At 32.6% G+C, this 21,796-nt stretch overlaps 1 protein-coding gene across 1 annotated transcript in view; it reads left to right on the forward strand.

Annotated features, from left to right (window-relative positions):
* Nucleotides 1-2: 2 nt before the first annotated feature.
* Nucleotides 3-21,796, forward strand: part of Lrriq1 (leucine rich repeats and IQ motif containing 1) — a 189,352-nt gene continuing 167,558 nt past the window's right edge. Inside the window, exons 1-4 of the mRNA XM_019205450.2 lie at nt 3-55; nt 7,988-9,557; nt 13,554-13,706; nt 14,937-15,087. Coding sequence (XP_019060995.1) covers nt 3-55; nt 7,988-9,557; nt 13,554-13,706; nt 14,937-15,087 — 1,927 coding nt within the window. The remainder of the gene's footprint in view (nt 56-7,987; nt 9,558-13,553; nt 13,707-14,936; nt 15,088-21,796) is intronic.

Raw genomic sequence — 21,796 nt, forward strand, 5'->3', positions numbered from 1 at the left:
CAATGTCACATTTTCTAGGAGAGGCAATTCCCTCATGTGAAAAACAGCAGATTTGGTAAGTAGTTGTTCTAAAACCAAAACTAAACAGTTCTCTCCAGCCCCTCATTGCCTCACCTTGAAGAAGAAGTTGGGTTGTTTCCAAGTTTTAGCTATTAGGAACTGTTTTGGCTGATAATATTGTGAGCATATGTCATTGTGATATGATTCTTTTAATTCTTTTGGAAAGATACTCAGCAGAGGGATGGCTGGGTCAAATAGAACCTCTAGTCCTGGTTCTTTGAGGTATCTCCATATTAATTTCAACAGTAGTTGCACCAGCCTGCACTTCCACTGACAGTGGAGAAGAGTTCATTTCTTCCCACAGCCCTGCCAGCATCATTTGTTATTGATTTCTTGATAGCAGCCATTTTTTCTGGGATGAGGTGGAATCTCAGTGTTGTTTTCATGTGCATCTTTCTAATGACCAGTGATGTTGAACATTTTTTTTCATATTTTTATTTGCTACTTTTACTTCTTTGAGAAATGTCTGTTCACTCCAGATGTCCATTTTTGAATCAGATCTTTGTATTTGAGGGGTCTGATAGTAGTCCTTTGTCTGAGAAGTATCTGGTAAAAATTTTTTTCCCACATTGTAGCTTGTCTCTCAGCTCTATTGGTGATTTCTCTTGCACTGCAAAAACTTCTTAATACAGTGAGATCCCAGTTGTTGATTCTTTGGGCAAGTTCTCATGCTGCTGAGTGAGGATTTGTTCATAAAGTCTTCTCTTATGCCAGTGTCTTCGAGAGTTCTACCTAACTTACTTTCCAGTAAGGTTAGTGTTTCTGTCTTGATATTTAGATCTTTAATCCACTCGGATTTTAGTTTGGTACATGGTGAAAGATAGGGATCTAGTTTTAGTCTTTGGCAAGTTGAAAGCCAGTTTTTTTCCAATACCATTTATTACAGAGGCTATCTTTCCTCCACTGAGAATGGTTGGCTCCTTTGTCAAGGATGAGTAGCTGAATATATCTGGTGTTGTTTCTGCATCTTTTAATCTATTCCATTAATCATCATTGTCTTTGTTTGCCAGTACCATGCTGTTTTTATCACAGTGGCTTGGTAGTATAGTTTCAAGTTGGTTATTTTGATACCCCCTGACATATCTTTGTTGCCTAGAATAGCTTTTGCTATTCTAGGACTCTTCAGATTCCAAATGAATTTTTGAATTATTTTCTCAAATTATGTGAAATATGCTGTTGAGATTTCAATTGGGATTGCATCAAATCTGTATATCAGTTTTGGAAGTATGGTCATTTTCACAGTGTTGATTGCTTCCAGGAGCAGCGGGTGTCTTTCTATCTTTTTATATCCTCTTCTTTCTCTTGTTTCAGAGTGTTATAATTTTCAGTGTAGAGGTCTTTTGTCCCTTTCATTAGATTGATTCCTAGATATTTCATTTTTTTGGTTGTTATTATAAAAGGAATTGCTTCCCTAACTTCTTAGTGTCTGTTATTTGTGTATAAGAAGGCTACTGATTTTTGAGTGTTGACTTTGTATCCAGCTACTCTACTGAATCTGTCAGTCAAGTCAGCAGTCTTTTGGCAGAGTGTTTTGCTTATTTTATGCTAGAGTATTATATTATCAGCAAATAGTAACAGTTTACTTCTTTCTTTCCTATATTTCTTTTATTTCTTTCTCTTTTCTAATTGCTGTGGATAATGTTTCTAGTACTATATTGTACAGGAGTGGTGACAGTGGACATCCTTGTTTTGTTCCTGATTTTAGCATGAATGTTTTTAATTTTTTATCATTTAGAATGACATTGGCTATTGGTTTTTCATAGATAGCCTTTATCACCTTGAAATAAAGACTATCTATTCCAATTTTCTTTAAGGTTTTTATCATGAATGTGTGTTGAATTTTGTCAAATGCTTTTTCTGCATCTATGGAGATGATCGTATGGTTTTTCTCCTTCATTTTGTTGACATAGTATATTATATTTAATGATTTATGTATGTTGAACCATCCTTGCATCCCTGGGATAAATCCGACTTGTTCAGGGTGTATAATCTTCTTGGTGATGTTCTGTATTCTGTTTGCCAATATCTTATTGAGAATTTTTGTGTCTATGTTCATTAGGGAGATTGGCCTGTAGTTGTCTTTTGGTTGTGTCTTTCCCTAGTTTTGGAAGCAAGGTAACACTTGCGTCCAGGAATGAATTTGAAAGTATTGCTTCCCTTTCAATTTCACTTAAATGTTTAAAGAGTAGTGGCGATAGTTTTTCTCTACATGTCTTGTAGAATTCAGCAGCGAAGCCATCAGGGCCTGCTCTGTTCTTTGTTGGTAATGTTTAAATTACATTTTCAATTTCACTGAATGTAATTGTATGAGCTTTCAGTTTGTCTTGCTCTTCTTTTTCTAGGAGCTAAAGGTTAAGCACTGGGTTGTTTATTTGAGCCCACTGTATTTTCCTAGTATGGGCATTTGTTGCTATGAATTTCTCTTGTAGAACTGCTTTCATTGTGTCCCATATATTCCTGTATGTTGTATTGGCGTTATCATTTAATTGTAGAAACTGTCTAATTTCTTCTTTAATATCCTCTGTGATCCAGTGGTCGTTCAGCCGGGTGTTATTTAATTTCCATGTGTTTGTGAAGTTCTTGCAATTTCTTAGGATATTGATCTCCAATTTAATTGCAGTATCATCTGATGATATACAGGGGATAACTTCAATTCCTTTGAATTCACTTAAGCATGTTCTATAAGGTAGTGTGTGGACTATTTTGGAGAATGACCCGTGTGTAGCTGAAAATAATATATATTCCGATTTTGTGGGGCAGAACACTCCATAGACATGTATTAAGTCTGTTTGTTCTAAGACTTGGTTCAGTTCTCTTATTTTGTTGTTGATTTTTGGCCTAGTTGATCTGTCTATTTGTGTCAGTGAAGTATTGAGGTCCCCCACTACAATTGTGTTAGTGCTCATTTCCTTTTTCATATCCATTAATATTTCTTTGGTATAGTTGGGGGCATTAATATTTGGTGCATATATATTTATGGTTGTCATTTCTTCCTCTTGTATTGTTCCCTTTATAAGGATGTAGTGGCCTTCTTCTCTCACTTAATTAGATTTGGTTTGAAATCTATTCTGTCTGCAAATAAGATAGCTACCCACACTTTTTTCGAGACTCCTGTCACATGGAGAATGATTTTCCATCCTTTTACTCTCAGTCTATGAATTTCTGTGTGGATTAAGTGGGTTTCTTGTATATAGCATACTGTTGGATTTTGCTTTTTAATCTATTCTGCCAGTCTGTTTCATTTGATTGGTGAATTGAGGCCATTAACATTAATGGTTGTAACTGTTACATGTTGACTTTTCATTGTCATGTTATTTTCATGATGTTGCTTCTTTTATTTTTTTATTTTTCCTTCTCTCTCTTTAATTTCTTGCCTTGCCTTGTATATTTGCTCTGTTGGTCCTTATGGAGTTATGGTCTTAATTTTCTTTTTCCAGGATATTGTTTAGAAGTGGAGTGCTGGTTTGAGTTCATGAAATTTCTCATGTGTTCTTTGTCATGGAAGTATCTTATTTCCCCATCAATTTTGAAAGATACTTCTGTAGGATACATCAGTCTAGGTTGGAGGTTGTTTTCTTTTAGGACTTGGAATACCTCACTCAGGCTCTCCTTGACTTGAGGGTTTGTGTTAAAAAGTCTGCTTTGATTCTCATGAGATTTCCTTTGTTTCTTTTCTCTAACTGCTTGTAGCATTTTGTTCTTCTATTGCATTTCTGGGATCTTGATTATTATATGTCTAGGTGTAGTTTTTTTTTTTTAATCATGGCTATTTGGAGTCCTACATGTCTCACTTATCCTTATGTCAAATTCTTTTGTTCTATTTGGGAAATATTCTGTCATTAATTCTGTGAACAGTTTTTTAATGTCATTTGTACTTTTTCTTGCTACTTCATGGATTCCTTTCAGTCTTACATTATTCTTCTTTGCATCATCTAAGAGTTGTTGGATTGATTTTTTATGGCCCCTTACTGTTTTTAAGAGATTTCTTTTTTCTTGGTCACTGACCACAATCCTATCTTCTATATCTGAAATTCTATCTTCACATCAGTTCATCCTGCTGCAAATGTTTTCTTTAGCGTTTTTAATGTCCTGGATGTCTGTTTGAATCTGTTTCATGGATTCCATTTCTTTCCAATGTTGGGCATTGATGGTGACCGTCATGGTCATGAGCTCATCTATTTTTTTATCCGTTTCTGTTCTAGAGTCTCTAATCATGTCTTTCTTTCTTCTTACCATCTCTATGATTATCTGAGAAATTGCTTCTGTTTTGAATTTTTCTAGAGACTCATTTATCTGTTTTATTGTTGTTGTTGTTTTTACTTCCTGTGTTATTGGTTCAGGGTGTCCACATGGTTGACTGTCAGACTTTTCCACCTCACTTCCCCTAGAGCTTACATTTGGTTGGGTGGAAGCCTGTTATGTCTTGTTTAAATGCCTTCTCATTTCTATTTTTGTCTTTAGTAATGTCCTTGGTTTAATTCCTGAGTTAATACTTCGATCTTCCAGATATAGATAGCTAGTCTTTAGGTTTTGAGTCTCTAATGTCTCTGAGTCAAACTCATTTTCATTATACCAGGGAGGACAACTAATTAGATCAATTACAACGCCTTAGTCCAAGTGATACAATCAGCAGTACAATAGCATCAAGCACAGCTTAGAAAATGACAGTTTGTGGTAGTTATTAATCTATCATCTTTAACCATGTGAATGAAATCAAAATCGAGGACAATCCCAAAATATGTTTATAGTGAATAAAGTCTTCAATATAGCAACTTTACTCTTAAGGATGGGAATTTAGAAGGAGTTGGGAAGGGTGGAATAAATAGATAGGATAGAGAAAGATTAGAAATGAGGTCAGAGGTCACAGGAAGATCACAGAAACTCTAGGGAGCTATTGAAGAGAAGAGAAGACAGAAAAAAAATACTCTCAAGAACAGAACAAACTAACAGCAATAAGGAGGCTGGAGACTATAGTCACTTTCTCTTAAAGCTAATGGCAATTGAGAGAAGGAAAAAGAGAAGGGAAAAGAAACAAAATAAATTTGAATTGGGATAGAAACAAGAACAAAAGATGTAGAGTGAGATCTAGGAGAGAGAGAGAGGTGGGGAGAGGGAAAAGAAGACAAGAAAAAGATTAAAAAAGGAAAACAAAATTGAAAAAGAAAAAGATAGATAAAATATTTTTAAATGATTAAAGACAAGTGAAAAATATTACTTTGAAAATAAAAAAAAAACTCAAATAGAAATAGAGGGCCTCCTTCAAGGTATGCTTCTGTTGACACAATAGGTAGCGTGGGCAGGAGTGTGCAGGTCTAAGCTTAGAAGTCTCAGTTCAGGCTGATTTTTGGCTGAAAGGCCCATTTTGAGATCTCTGTCCTCCTGCTGGGTTGACCTCTGCAAGGTTCTACTGCAGGTCCAGCTGTCTTTCCCCTGAAGTTAGACCTGGTTCCGATGTGAGGTGCTGGTCCCCCTGACTTACCAGCTATGGTTGGGTGGTGTGTCTGTATGGCAGATTTTCTTAACTTTTCCAGGGGGCTTCAGTTTTCATCTAGGAGCCTCAGAGAGGCCTTCTTTCTCTTGTTCGCAGGGTGGGATGGTCACAATCACCATTGTATTGGTGCCTGTGCAAATGAGCTCCTCTGTGGCACTTCAGTTTGATACCAGATTTGTGTTTAAAGTTTTAGTCCTGAAAGTAATAACAAAAGACTATTGGGTGGATTGTTGCATTTAATTCTTGTTTACAAATACATTTTGTGAAAATTATATATAACATGTACAATATTCTTTGATATTTTAGTATAATTTCATATATTTACGATATTTTAATTATGTTATGTTCAGCAAGAAGAAGAAATGATGAATGATGAGCTCCACAAAGAAGAGGAAATGTGGAAAGAGAAATTTAAACAGCATGAGGTATCTATTTGTGTTTAATTAAATACATTAGTCTTTCTCCATTCAAAATAAAATTACTATGCTTACAATAGGCATTTTGAAATAATATAACCTAACAGATGGAGAACTTATTGAAGCAGTAAAAATTAATCATCAGAAATTCTCCTTGAAATAGACTATCCTGAAAAATGAAAATTAGTTCAGTAAGTTATGAAATTTTAATTTTAATTAAAAATTATAATTATAAAATTTCTTTTAAAGTTTAAGGAAAGATGCTATTTTGTACTTTCCATTATGTGTGTTTCTTGAACACAATTCTGTTAAATAACCTCTTTTAATTTAAAATGGCTCTGATGATATATTAGTTTTAGTTTTTCACTCTATAGTTTTTATATAAAATTATTTTAAACAACACAAATATAAAGTAGATTCAACCTCTGGTAATCCTGTTATACAACTATATAATATTATCTTTCCTTAGTTTTTTAGAAAAGTTTTCTTAGGAAATAGTCTTAGTCTTTTTTATGCATTTAAACTTAAAAATGTGTTAGGGAAGGTAAGAGACACTTTTATATAAGTGACAAGAAAGAAAAAGAGAATAATAATCCATTTGTGTGTAATCCAAATAGAATCCAAATGCTAGATTTTGTAGAACCATTAAAAGACCTCTAACTATGATTCCAGTAATAGAATAAGCAAGCAAATGGGTGATATGGAAAAAGAATTAAAACCTATAATGAAATATGTATATGTTTTAAAGTTTAAAAATTCAGTATAAATATTAAAAATTAATGGATAAAATTTGTTCTTTAGTTCTACTTCAGTTTGGCAGTACATTGGAAATAGAAAATGTGAACAGTAGAGTAACAAAACAGTGTTCAATAGGAAATATCCAAATACATGTACAGAGAGGAAAAAATAGGAAAAGGAGAAAAGGACACAATTAAATATGTGATATATATGGAAAAAACCCACAAAATTTGTAGATAGTAACCTTGATAAGAGGAAGGAGAGTATGGAAATAAAGCAGTGCATAAGGAGACTGTGTTTAAAAAGAGTTCACATTGTTTTGAAAAATGGACCTGCAAATTCAAAGGTTATCAATGATCTCCAAGTAAGATATATGAAAATAAAATTATTACTGGGAATTTAACAGTACAACTATTGAAATTTAAGATACAGGGAAGAAAAAAATTAGCATTCAGAGAATGAAGACACGTTACCTAAAAAGGATCAAAAGTAAGACTTAGAACTCACAACAGCAGCAAAATGACCGAAGGGAGAACACAGCGGAACAGAAATTCAGTGTTTCTGTTTTCTTCACTTCTCAGTGGTTTGTGAATCATGAGTTTTCCCTGATTTTGGGACTCATCTTTCATTTCCTGGAATATATGTTAACATAGATGTAAACATTTTTTTAAATACTTAGGATTCCTCTATCTTTGAAGAGTTGAGAATAGTTTTATTTTTCTTTCAAAATGGAATTATTAGTTTGGGCATATAATCCAGTTTTATTACTACATATATGCATATATACAACAGTTTAAAGACGTGACTCCTTTGTATATTGCTGATTGTAAACTTGGCATGCCTTACATTCTTTCGAACCTTTAAGTTTTACTTTATACTTTCACCTGCATATATTTACTAATTTTCTATCATGTGTCAGGTATTCTCTTAATGTTTATAATACAGTAGGTAATAAAGCAGAAAATATTCCTTGCTTTCTTAGATATTTTATTTGCTTTTAATATTGAAATATTGTTAGCATCTATCTACATGTGTATGCCTTAGTATACCGCTAATAGTATTAGAGTTGCAATTTAACAATGTGGTTGTGATCTACTCTTACAAATATTTTTAAAAGTGGTCCCCTTTAAAATAAGTGACTAGTTCTTCTGGGTGAATTTTGTAGTAATTTCTTTATCATTTCAGTTTTAATATTTTTAATCTGTAAAATGAAATTGTAATAACATTACACATTTTGCTTGTACTGACTACCACTTATTTTATTTTAGGAATTCATTAAAAATTTGCATTTACAAATGGAAGAAGAAAGAACAAGATTTAAAGACCTACAGGAAAAAGAAGAAATACGTTTGCTAAATCTTCGTCATAATGCAGCTATAAAAATTCAAGCTAAATACAAGGCATTTGTAACCTACCAAAAATATGCCCCAATCATAAGAGAACGAATAGAAACTAAGAAAAGGAAGGCACAAAAATGGAAAGAAAAAGAAGCAAAAATACGACAGAAGGTAGAAGAAAAACAAAAAAGATTAGAGGAAGAACAAAAGATAGCAGAGGAGATAAAAAAGAAAAAGGAAGAGGAAAGGAAAAGGAGAGAAAGAGAATATGAAGAAAAAAAGAGTATCTTGAGACAAGAAAGAGAGGAACTACTAAATAAGGAAAAGTTAAAATTAAGAGAACATACAAGACCACAGCTAATAATGAGTAGTGCATTAAAGAAGGGAGAATATAATGCCAAACATTTCACTCTTGGAGATACATCAAAACATAAGAATGATACAGTGAAAATATTAGTGGATGAAAACTTAAAGAAGCAGGAAGATGTTTCCCTTGGTATAGTTGAGGAATCAAATAAGAGACAATATATAGATAAACAGCCTGTATTGAAGGAATCAGTACAAATACAGTTAAAATCAAACCAAACAGTTTTAGCAGAATTAAAAATAGAAGAAAAAAGTGAAAGCCTAGACAATAGTCAATGTTCTGAAAAATCAGTTAAGCAAGAAATAAGAAATGAAAACATCAACAAAATAACTAAATTGGAAAATTCAGATCTAAAAGAAAATGTGAATGAACAAGAAATAAAGTCTCAAACACAGAAAGAGGAAGATACGGAACATGCTATGAGTGAAATTGTGAGACAAGAAATTCAAATAAAATTAGATCATAATCAAGGAATTAATGAGGTAAAAAATGAAGCACAGAAAGAAATCAATAATAATCAGCAGAAAGTACAAAATGTAGAAAATGAGATGTCAGAAAAGAATGGATCATTGAATGAGGGTAACAAGACTTCAGTTATCTCAAACAAACAAAAGCTACTACCAATAAAATTAGAAATTTCTGAAACTGTACTACAAGAAAAAATAGTAAAATTCAAAGAAACTGAAGAAATCTCAAAAGAAAATACTCTAAATAGTGACATTGAGATTTTTAATTCCACTGATGCCGTCGTAAATATAGAAAGCAAAATTAACAAACAGGATGTGGATATTGGTAGACCTGCTCCTTGTGAAGACTTGGGTGGCTATAATGCAAGGAGTTCCTTGGTTACTAAAGTAAACTCTCTTAACTATGATCCTAAAGAAATTCCTGAAGAATGTCATGAAAATAGGTCTAGATGTGAAAGTAGTACAACCTGTTCTATACCAGAGTCAGCACTTTCATCTTCTGTCGAGGAAAAGAGACTAGCTTGGATAAATTCATTTAAACCTTGGCTTGAAATTTCTATGCAAAATCAACAAAATAAAATTGTTAAAAGAAAGAGAACCCCAAAATGTCCAGTCAGTACTATGCCCCCTTTGAATACATTAGAAATCCTTCGTTGTGGCCCTTGGAACAATTTGTGGCAGGTATTTCTAATTTTATAGTACTTTTTTCCATATATTAATACAATAATTTCAAATTTTAATGGAGGAGATATTTTTATAGAAGAATTTGATCCCTTAATTGATGAAGTTACTGATGAATTATTGCCATATTGGGAGGGGATATATTTTAAAAATTATTCAGTGCATTGTCTCCCTAAGCACTAAAAAGAGCTGTGAGAAATAATGTTGAAGCCTATATTTAAGGGCTTTGTGGTCATTATTAAGCCTGTAGGACGGGAAGCACCTGGGAAATTAGGGTTAGATTTTGCTTTCAGTCCAGGCCACTACACCACCTAGCGGCTTCTTTCAAAATGAAGCCAATTTATTTGTGACTACTGCTGCGTCAGAAGAACTTACATGGCAGAACACCTAGAATTCCTATCAAGAATTATAATTACTTACTCATGAACTATATTAATGTGGCTCATATATGTCTGAAGTAGTTTTAGTTAAATGCTACCAGTTTTCTGTAGTTTCAACTGACATTGAGACATAGAAACTAACAAATGTGTTGAAAAACAGGAAAAAAAATACATTAAATTGTTCAATATTAGACATGCTTTATTAATAAAATATATATGTATCTAAGTCATGAAAGTCAAATGTATTTAATAACTTTCATTTAGCTTCTTGATATAGCTAAATGCCCAGAAAAATAAATATTCAAATTAATAGGCATTATTTTATTCACTTACTCACCACTATTATTTTGTCCACTGTGATTGAACAGTATTTACTGAAGGCTAAAGGGCCAAAAACAGAAATCTAGTCTTTGCCTTTGTGGAACTTAAATGGATATGCAGACAAATACTAAACTATCCCTTCATAATTGCTATACCTAGGATTTCAGGATATCCTATGAGAAGATAATGCAGTAGTGAGGTTTCAGAGAGACATTTGGGACAGGAAAGACCTGTCAATCTAAAACACAAAAATTAGAATATAGATGTCAAAGGGTTTTCTATTTCCTAGGCCATATCTTTGCCAAATACATCAGTTCTGTAAAACTACACAAAGAATCTTCACTAGGCACAGGCCCAGCACTTTGGGATGCTGAGAGAGGAGAATCACAAGTTTGAATGCTGCCTGGTCAATGTAGAAAGACCTTGTCTAATGATTAATAATAATAATAATAATAATAATAATAATAATAATAATATAGCAGCTCTCGGGATGTAGCTCCATGCAAAGGCCCTGGGTTCAATCCCTGGATAATAATAATTAATAATAATAATAATATAGCAGCTCTCGGGATGTAGCTCCATGCAAAGGCCCTGGGTTCAATCCCTGGCAACATAAAAAAGCAACATTCTCCATTTGCTCTTCCTGTATTTTTTCCTTGGACTATGCTTCCTGTAATCAATTCTTTTAGCTGTAAAGCATTTCTTTTTATTCTGTTCTTTCTCTAAGATGTTGTTTCAGCAATTATTTCACATAATAAGTTCCTCCATGGATATTTATTAGAGGTAGTCATGAGTGAAAAGTTTTATGATTAACAAATTCTTGTTTCAAAAGTGTAATCAAAGTTAGATAAACGGTAGTACTCTTCCCTTTTGGTCTAGTTTTCATTTTGTACACTGAGAAGATTTAAGCAAGTTGAAATGTGTAAGCCTCTTCTCATTGTTATTTTGTTTCTCTTTCCCACTCTCTGTTCTTTCTTGGAACTCTTGTTAATTTACATAGAGTGAAGATTAATTCCCTTTTTCTTTTATTTATTCATTTATTTATTTTTGAGACAGATCTTATTCTTTAGTTCCATTTGGCTTTGAACTCACTATGTAGCCCAGGTTTGGCCTCAAGCTAGTAGTGATCTTCCTGCCTCAGCCTCCCAAGTGCTAAGATTACAGGTTTGTACCACCACACCTGGCTCTTGCTTTTAGTTCTCTTAGCAAGAAATGGCTAACTAAAGTGAATATAGATCACCCAAGGATCTGTTGCAATGTTAATTTTGATTAAATAGTTCTCAGGGGCCGGGGATTTAGTTTAGTGGCTCAGCCACTTGCCTCAAAAGATCAAGGTCTGGAGTTCAATCGCTGGTACAAAAATAAATAATTCTCTTGATTGACAGATTACCATTAACTATTTTGGATAGCAATGTCCCACAGTTCCTATAATCCTGTCACTATGACTCAAAGTAATGAATTCAAACTTTTAATTTTCCCCTGAAGCAACAAATGTACATTATATAGATAAAAAAAACCATGAATTTGTCATATAAATGAAGTGTTATAAGATACCATGTTTTGCTTCCAGACAGTTCATGATTCTCTTTAGTAAAACTAACAAATAAGAAAAGGCTTCTTATAATGTCTTTATTCATCATTGCCACTGACCTCTGACTTACTTCCTTATTTTGATTTTCTAATCTCTTAGCTTCCCATTGTTGTCCTATCCCACTGTCATGGGGTATTGAACAAATAGTGTATTCTGGAAAAGTGATAAACAGTTTTTGCTTTCCTTTTAGAAATCTCTAAAATCTCTAAAAATTATATAGCAATTTAGGTCATTTAATTAATGAGTTGTCAAAGGTTTGGAAAAATTTGGATGATTAAATGGAAAATTCATTCATGGTCTTTTATTAAAAGATAATGAACGATCCATAGGTTTCATATTGCAACATCCAATTTTTAGGTCATGGGAGCCTAAATATGAAAATTTTTCCAGGATTTTGTTATCCTTTAAAAGGAAAGGAACTATGAATGCTATGAATGTATTTAAGATTTTCCACAGATTAGGGTGGTTCATTCATTTATTTTTCAAAAATGCCAATATTTAGCATGCTTCAGTTGTCATTTTCTAAGCTGACCATATAGTGATTGGACACGTATAATTACCACTGCTGTATTAACCTTAATTTTTGGAGCATGAATCAAAATATATGTGTGTAATTATTGTCATGCATGTATCAATAAATAGTATAAAATTTTATTTTTACATGCTTAGAAACATCTAGAATGGGTTAGAAAATACCTTGCTATACCACAAGGATTTTAAAAATTTATTTTAATTGTAAAGGAAGAGATACCAAGAAGCTGATATTCAAAAGTAGATGCTCCTAACATGAATACTGTAGCAGTTATTATTCATGTAATGTAATAAAATGAAAGTACAGAAATTGCCACATAATAAATAACTAGAATATAACTATGTCTGTATATTGGATTAAAAGCAGCATGTTATTAAGGCAGGGTTATATTGATTATGATATTGAATAGCATTTTGTTACTGTATAGCTGAAATTCATTTTTAAGTGTTCAGATCTAAATAATGCTTTCATCTTCTATTACAGATCCAGTTTTCCAATTATAGAATTTATGTAAATTCTATACACACAGACTAACTGGGCAACATCTAGAAGTAATTGCCACACAAATGGATGAATGTTTGCTTTCTGAAAAAAAAATTATTAAAAATAATTTGCCTGCCAAATTGTTAAAAATTATATGTGAGACATTCCTAAGATAATTATTAGAGCAAAAACTCTTATTTTACTTGGAGTTTTAAAATATATCATTTATTATTTTTGCTACTTAAAACTAGGAGCAGACTAAATTCCTTCTTTATATCTTCATGAACATATGGTCCACCTACTCCTCCTACCCAGGATATCTAAGACACTGTCATATCAGATCATGAATATTTATGTGGTGTGATTCTGAGAAGGATGCCAAGGTCACAGAAACCAAAATGTAACTTTGAAGTTCTGTTTATCATAAATGATTGGGTTATTTTGTCTTTCCATGTGGAGAAAGAGACCAGATAGCCTAACTTAAACTGAGTGGTTAATAAAACTGTATACCTAAAATGTACCAGTAAACTCAATTTAAAAAAAAAGAATTAAAAGAATGAAAAAATAAATGCAGTTCTGAACTATAATATTATTTTCTTAGATGAATTTTTCAAAACAGTTTCACATGCCTAGTGTATCTTATATTGTTCTTTTGATGTTTCTCATCCCAATTTTCTTAAATTCTCAAGGTTACAACTGTTACATTTCAAGATTTGCCCGGTTGTAGTCTGTCCACATTGGCCGAGTGTGTGAATCTTCAGTTTCTATCTCTTAGACGCTGTGGATTAACTTCTTTGCACAGTTTGAGTAAATGCAAAAACCTTAAATGCATCGATGCACAGGTATGTCCTCTGTTACTACTATTTAACCTACAACAAAATATAAAAGTTTACAATTCAGAATAGCTTTGAGGTTAGAGTTATCAAATAACTTGTAAGTAAGGATTCAAAGAGAGACTTAAGGCCTTGGTTTAGGAAAACAAAGAATAGATGATTAGATGGCAAGACCTGGGATGACCTATCTCTTTTAGCAGATATTTGTTACTTTTGCTAACAAATAACTACATTACCTGGTATGTTTAAACAACCAACATCTCATTTGCTTATAATTCATGTGGCTCATTGGGGCATTACTTCTGCTTCATGCTTTGTTGACTGAGTCTCTTATGTAACCACAGTCAAATGGAAGGTAGTTTGAGAAGGTCTGGAATCCTCTCTGTTGTATGTCTCTGCCTTGACAGTTGTGTCTGCAGGTTGGAATCTCTCCTAGTTATTTTGGGCCCTTTCCAGAGTGTTCAGATCCTGTGAGTATTCCAAAAGGAAAAACTCCAATATGCTATATTGTTTATCGAGTATCTTGCTTGCAATATGTGGGCCAATGGTTTATTGGCTAAGTTGTGAGTTCATGTGGGAGGATGTGCTAATATTGTGAAGCTTATTTGGACTAACAAAATAACAATGTGTTACAATCTACCTTCCGGCTACCGATGGATTCACATTTTTACCACTTGCAAAACCCATTCATGTCGCAGAGTTTCCAATGTCACATCAATATTTGACATCAGATGCATCCTACAAGCAGAGGCCTCTCATCTAAGTCAGATCCAGAGAGAGATCAAGCTCTTTGTGTGGAGTTCTTGGGTACAGTTCTCTGAACTCAAGAGATCTACAAAATAAAATGCAAAGTTATTTCCCACTGCACCCCTGCGTTTCATGGTGATATAGGACTTGATTAACTACAATAGTTGCTGCCATCCAAAAACAGGAGAAGCAAGAATGACACAATAAGTACTCTTGTTCATTTAGGTTGTTTTGTATATTTTGGTATGTTGACTTCTGTATTTTTTGTTTTCAAAATATATTAGTAAATACATTTAAATTTAGTTAATGGTTTATTAGGTTACCTAACATTTTAGTATACGTAGTATAACACTTTGCAAGCTTATTGTAGAAATTAGAGATTCATATATTCATTTGGTGATCATATCTCATACTTCCTCTTCTTTGCAAGTTTTAAATATGTCATTAATAAGTCATTGAAATAAAATTTATTATATTTGTTCTTTTCTTTAGGAAAACCATATTGAGAGTATCAATTGTGAAGATTTGGAAAATCTCTGTGTGGTTCTTCTTAATAAAAATCAACTGACTTCTCTTCATGGTTTCGATGGCTGCACTAATATCCAAAATCTTGAGCTTTCACATAATAAAATTACTCGAATTGGTAAGAACAATGGAATTTTAATATTTAAATATGTATTTCAAATGATTGTATTTTGTTTCATTTGCTCTTTTTTAAAGAATAAGCCATCTTTGCTAATGTGCAAATTTTATGTTAAATTTATTTAATCTTGTATCATCTAGATTAGAAAAGTGAGATTGTTATTAAAGTATTGAAAAGGATTGTGATCCATCTCTGGCAAATGAGCAGGTATAACTAGCACCATAGGTTAATATGTTCCCTCCTCTTCTTTTTCTGTAGGAACAATTTTCTAGTGGAGACCTGGGCTCCACAAGTGGATGTGAAATCCCAGTTGGATACCACGATTTCTAAACACTTGCGTTTTATCTATAAAATAGCTTCAAAATATAAGTGCCAATCTTGCTACGAACAGTAAAACTTCCTAAGTTTATTTTAAGATTTCTTTATATTCCTTTTTTTGTCCGTGAATAATGTCCTCCAAGGAGTTATGATTAAAGTAGCATTTTCTAAATTTAGGTTATGAATTTAATATGAAAAAATTAGATCATTTTTCCCATTTCATTAAATAATACATTTTTTGAGAATTAAGATGTGTTATGTACATGTACCACCTCCCCGTGGTGAATGTAATCATATACTGCAAAATCCACTTAGTAAAGGAAAAGATATTTGATTTCAAAGTGAAAAACTAAGATTTAAAAAGACATACTCAGGATTGTGTGTCTATGCACATCCTTTTAAATCTGTTCTTCCATTCCTTTATATATTAATGTTTTTGTATATTTAACATTGCAAATATTTACCCTTTTACATGTATATATTTGTATGTATGACCGACAGCGATACCTCGGTTCATGAACTTAATTGGTTCACGCATTTAATTTGTTCCACAATTCTGGGAAGGATGGCTGCAGTTGTGTTCATCATCTGATGCAATGCGGAGTTGGCAAGGGGAAGCAAAATTTTGCCTAACGTTTCTGTTTGCAAACCAAATAGTGAAGAGTAGAAGTGTCCCTGAGCCGACATATTACTATATATGTGTAGATGGTGTGTATCACAATATGTGCATGGTCAAAATTTCAATTTATGTTTAACTGTTTTTAATTTACAGGAAAAGACTCCTTGCCATTGACCTTCCTCGAAATACTTCCCTTTGCTTCCAGCACACTCACTGCATCATTCTTGCCACTTTCCGAAGCCATCCTAGAAGTCCTCAGTCGTGACTTCAGTTGTGCTGTCACAGCTGCCTTGGAGCGCTGAATAGATTCAGAACTCTTATCTTTTCTGGCGATTTTGATCTGGGGGAAGAGCGAGAGCAGAGTCCCCCAGTACCAGAGCTGGCGAATGCGGTGGATGAAGCACACAGTAATGGTTTTTACGAGCCTGCCTTCTCCCTGGATGGCCCCCGGCAGCAGCATTCATCACATGTAAGGACACTCATGAAAGAGGACTCCCAGAACTGGTTCGGAAACTGGCAAGAATGGTGGGAAAGGTGTCCTTCAAGCAAAGGGTGTTATTCTGAGAAGTAGCTGTGGCAGTATATCTTTTACTGTAATATTTCTTCTTAAAATTTAAACATATATTTTAGATCACCTCTTGTACATATGGTAAGCTTTTCTTTCACAAAATGTAGCTTATTGTGATTACTGTCCTCTATTTTGCTTTCCCCTCCACACTTACCATGGATTTTATGACACTGTTTCCCCACGGCTGTGTGAGAGTCTGTTGTATGAATACAGCAGTTATTCTATAGCACTTGGTGTCTTATTCGTAGACATCCTGATACTTAAATCATTTGATACTTAATCTGATATTATCTTTAGGTTAATCTCCAATTTGTATGGTTGGGACAAACAATGTCTGCAATTTCAGGTGATAGTGAATGATTCCTTTCATATGTATGGTGCCATTTTGCTCATTCATCACTAGTCCTTAGTAGTACCAGTTTCTTCTCCTTTTCTTCTTATTGTGTTTATATTTCCGGTGTAATATTTAATTCAAGTATTGTAAAATCTTTTTTAATCTTGTTGTCTTAAACCTATAAATACTTAAATACTTATATAAATATATTCAGTTCCTTACTTAGGTGCTTACTTAAATAAGCTTAAATCCATAAATTTTTCTCCAAGCAATGCTAAATTAGTCTATACTTTTTATATGTAGATATTTTCATTCATTCTGCAATTTTGGATTGTCTTTTAACCGAATAGTTAAAATTTTGCTATGTTATTTTCTTGTTATTTTCTATTTTTTTGCATGATATTGTTTTTGGGTCTTATTGTGGCTTTCTTGTTACCCCATCTAGGTGAAATTTCATGAATGTTTTATGTGAATTCCAAATGAGGCAGGTTTGTTTTCTTACTGAGATTTAGAGTTTATTTATTTGTCTATAAGATCTACCTTAGTGACCATTTGTTTTAGATTTTCTGTCTGCTTGATCTATCTTGGACTGCAGGAATTGAGCTGTATATTTTAAATTTGTGTTATTAGTCAGTTTTTTCATATCCTTGGTTTTCTGCTTTATGAAAGTTGCTGTAATGTTTCATAGATAAATGTAACTTTTATGGTTAATTGTAACTGTAAACATTACAAGTTGCCATATTTGTATCTAGTTGCTTTTAAATTTAATTTTAAATTTCCTGTTATGATTCTTTTGCATTTGCTTACTTAACCATCTTTTTATTAACTTTATTGAATAATTTTTAGTTCCTTACATTTATACAACATAGCTTTGAGTTTTATTTTTGATCCAAATTTTAAAGTTTTTCCATTCATATAGGCCGTGGCCATTTGTATTAATTACATTTATATCTTTGGTCTCAATTCTGTCATTCCACTCAAAATGGTGTTCTTTATTTCTAGAGGGAAATTTTGTTGATGATAAGATTTTTGTGTTACTGAGGACTCTTTGCTTTTCATCCATTCATTTTCCACTGCATTCCCTCTGCACAAATGTAGATTGTAAACTACATGTATGCTATTGTAAATGTAGATTTTATACTACAAATATAAATGGCATGCTAGAATATTTTCGTCTGGGATACTTTTATCCCACTTAGAAAAGTTCAAATTGTAATTTCTTTACATCCTATTTTTACTGCAAGGTGTGGGCATTTTTCTTTGTATTGCTCTTTATTAATTTCTAGAGGAAATATGGAAAGAGTTAAATTCAGATAGCACCTCTGATCTGCCCCTTGTCTTTTAATACTGGGAAAGGGTCTGTGTTAGTCACCTTTCCATTGATGGCTTAGTTTCAGAGGCTTCAGTACGTGGTTGTTTGACCTTTTGGTTTAGGACCTGGAAACATCATGGTGAAAGGGTCTGGTGGGGGAAAGCTGCTCACCTCATGGCAGCCGGGAAGCAAAGAGGATGACCAAGGTGGAAAAAGAGGCTAGGGAGCATATGTACCCTGCTAGGGCACGCTTCTAACTAGTCCCAAGTCTTAATGTTTTTACCATTTGTCAGTAAGTCCACCGGATAATGAGCTCAACAAAAGATACATTCAATGGTAAGGTTAGGGCCCCCATTAAACCAAGCCATCTTTCAAAGAGCCTCACCTCTGAACGCCTCTGTCGGGAAAACAAGCCTGAGGTATATGTACTTTGACAGGATATTTCAGATCCAAACCATAACACTGTATTTGTTTTCCCAAAGCAAGCTTTTGTTTTTCAATCGTTACAAAAGACACCATTTAGAAAATATAATTTTAAAAATATTTTTTAATGTGTTCATTTGCTTATGTTCCTGTGCTTTGGGGCCAGCCATAATTTGTCCCAAATGTAAATACTGATATTTTTGATACAATTTTTTTCTCTTTCAAAATTCTACTGTAAGATACATATGAAACTAAAATTTTGTTCTTGGGATGCTGGCAAATGAGTGGCTACTGTACTTTCTTATATTGGCACACACTAAAGCCAACTTGGAGCAAAAACCAAAGTGACTGTATATTAAAAAAAAAAAAAATCATGAATTTCCATCTGCATTGCCAGTAGTGCTATATGGGAATTTGTGTAAGTACTGGATTTCCTGGGATAGAATATCTATAAGATTTATGTGAAAACTTCTATAATATTAACTGATATTCCTGAGGTATCTCTGCAGAAGAAACAAGGTAAAACGCTTCTTTGCTGGCTGTTGGGTATAATGAAAACACTATTTATTCACTGTGAGAAGAGTATGTATAAGACAGATTTTTGAAGACCAGTTGGAGTCTGCTTTTCATCTTTGGAAACTGTTTAAAGGTTCCATTTGAACTCAGTGAAAAGTATAGATTTTGTCTTTCAGTGATATATTGATGCTAAGAACTTTCATGAAGGGACACAAGATAGATTTGTGTTTAGAAGTTAATATGATCCTATTCCAAGGTGAAATAATTCTAAAGGAGTTGAAATAAAGTTGGAAGCAATACTAGACCATTTTATATGTTATTTTAAATTTAACTTGTTCCTAATTTTTACTAACCTATAGTCATTGCGTTAAATAGGAACTGTTAACACTAGTCTTTTCATTAGAAAAATAAAACATTTTTATTTCATTGATTTTTAATAGTGAATGAAAATAATTGTCAATCAGTTGAAGGCAACTTATTGAAATTAGAATTAAGTAAAAGATAAATTATGTGATTGTAGATATAGAGGCTATGAAATATTTATGGTTAATTTCAAATAATAGACTTTAATATAACTAATAGTTTAAATTTTAATTCTATAAATTAAAAGTTATAAAGTTAATAGCTTGTTTTTACTGTCTTTAGTAAACACATGTTTTGGCAATGCAAAGATGATGTTTATTATTAGTAGTCATAATTGAAACATTAATTAAAAATTAACTCAAAATAGAAACTAAGATACCTACATATTGAGGTACAGATTATTTTCTAATCAATTAAGAAAATAAATAATATATAATATTTTCAGACAAATTATGCTATACAGGTTACTGTTTACATTTTACTACTGCATTTTATTATTGTGTTTTGTTTGGAAGCGAATTTTTATTAGAGAATATTTTGATATAGTCTATAGTTATTCACTCATATTTTGCACAGATTAAAGGGTTTAACTTCAAGCTCACTTTAGTATGAGGATTTAAAGATGGATTTACGTTAGACAAAAAATTTTCTTACAGTTTTAATTAACTTAAATTTGAATTTTTGTAACAGTTTAATTTGGGTGGATTATCATAACCTTAAATTTAATTTGGGTAAGTTAAACATTATCGTATTTAATGGTTTATGTACCTGAAGTTTCCCATAAATTAACTTAAAGAAAAATTAGTTAAACTTTCATTTTCTGCACGTAATATGGAGAAGCAATTCTTGAATAGATTTTGTTTTTTTGACACAGTATAACTAAATTGCCCAAGCTGGCCTTGAATTTGAGGTCCTCCTACCTCAGCTTCCTTAGTAGCTGAGATTTCAGGCAAGATATCTTAAAATTTTAAATTAGTTTTATTTTTAAAGAATACCCAAAGCAAATAAAAAATAAATAATTTTTAAGCTAGTTTTCTTCATTTCTCCAATTTTTCACATTGGATTATATTGACTTTATTAGAAACATTTTGAGAAAAAAATAATTTTGAAAACTTCCATGTTGTATGGCAAAAAATGCTTTATGCATTTTATCTTAGAAAAATTCAACTGAATAAAATATAGTAATAATTAATTTTACCACAGAACTGGAGAAATACTGATAATCCTTTTGTGCTGCTTTATTTCCCAGGATATATTGCTTTCTAGGAAAATGTCACTATTATAAATGTGAAAGATACTGAGACACCATTTTCAGTGCAGCTTGATTACTGTGTCATGGCTCATAGACAAAATATTCCTGGGTTAATTATTTCTTTCAAGTGTTATGTATGAATCATTGGCTGAAAAAAAAGCAAAGGAAAACAAAGCTATAGACATTTTTCTGGTAGAAGTATTTTTTACTATTCTATAGTTAGTGAATGAATATTAAGAGTCCGCTAGATGGTGCTAATTTACCTTTTGAAAGGAACACAGTGCCTGGTGTCAAATTGAAAGGGACTTTACAGGTTGGCCAGTAGAGATTCCTTAGTTTACAGATGAAAAAGCAGACCTAGATAGTTTTGATCTAACTCACGGCAGAGTGTGGCCAGGGTCCAAGTTTCCCGATTCCTGTTTTAGCATTCATATTTCTCTACTGCATATGTAATTCCGAAGGATTTTTGTACTGAAATTAAAAATCTTAAATGCAACTCAGCATGTCTGTATGTGTGGAGGGAAAACTGTCAGATATAGGAATTGAGGAGTAGCTGAAGGAGGTAGACCACCAAACATTATTTAGTGAACATTTCTGCTGTGGTTTAACATTTTAGTTTTAGTGTTCTTTACAGGATTTTCTTCCATATGGCAGGAGTGTTTTATTAGACCACTGGCCTATTTCTTTTGGAAGAATTCTATGAAAGAAATATGTGTAAAAGTACATTCAAATACTAATTTTACTATGGGCTAGGATCTACTTGGCTTACATTTTAAGGACCTAGGAGGCTTTTAAGAGTTTTTAAAATAATTTATCTAGTAAACTCAAGAATATTTAAACAAACTTTCATACTTATTATTGCATTGAAGCTTTTGGAAAGAAGCCTTTGAATATTTTTTATGGCATTGTTTTGCTTTGGATAGGGACGTGAAAGAGATCCCGTGTTTTGACTGGGAAGTAATATTTTTCTTAGCGGTGTTAAGGAATTAATAGTACACTACATT

Source organism: Fukomys damarensis, unplaced genomic scaffold, assembly GCF_012274545.1.
Source record: "Fukomys damarensis isolate Sample0158 unplaced genomic scaffold, DMR_v1.0_HiC HiC_scaffold_15, whole genome shotgun sequence".
In the NCBI taxonomy this organism is placed as follows: Eukaryota; Metazoa; Chordata; class Mammalia; order Rodentia; family Bathyergidae; genus Fukomys; species Fukomys damarensis.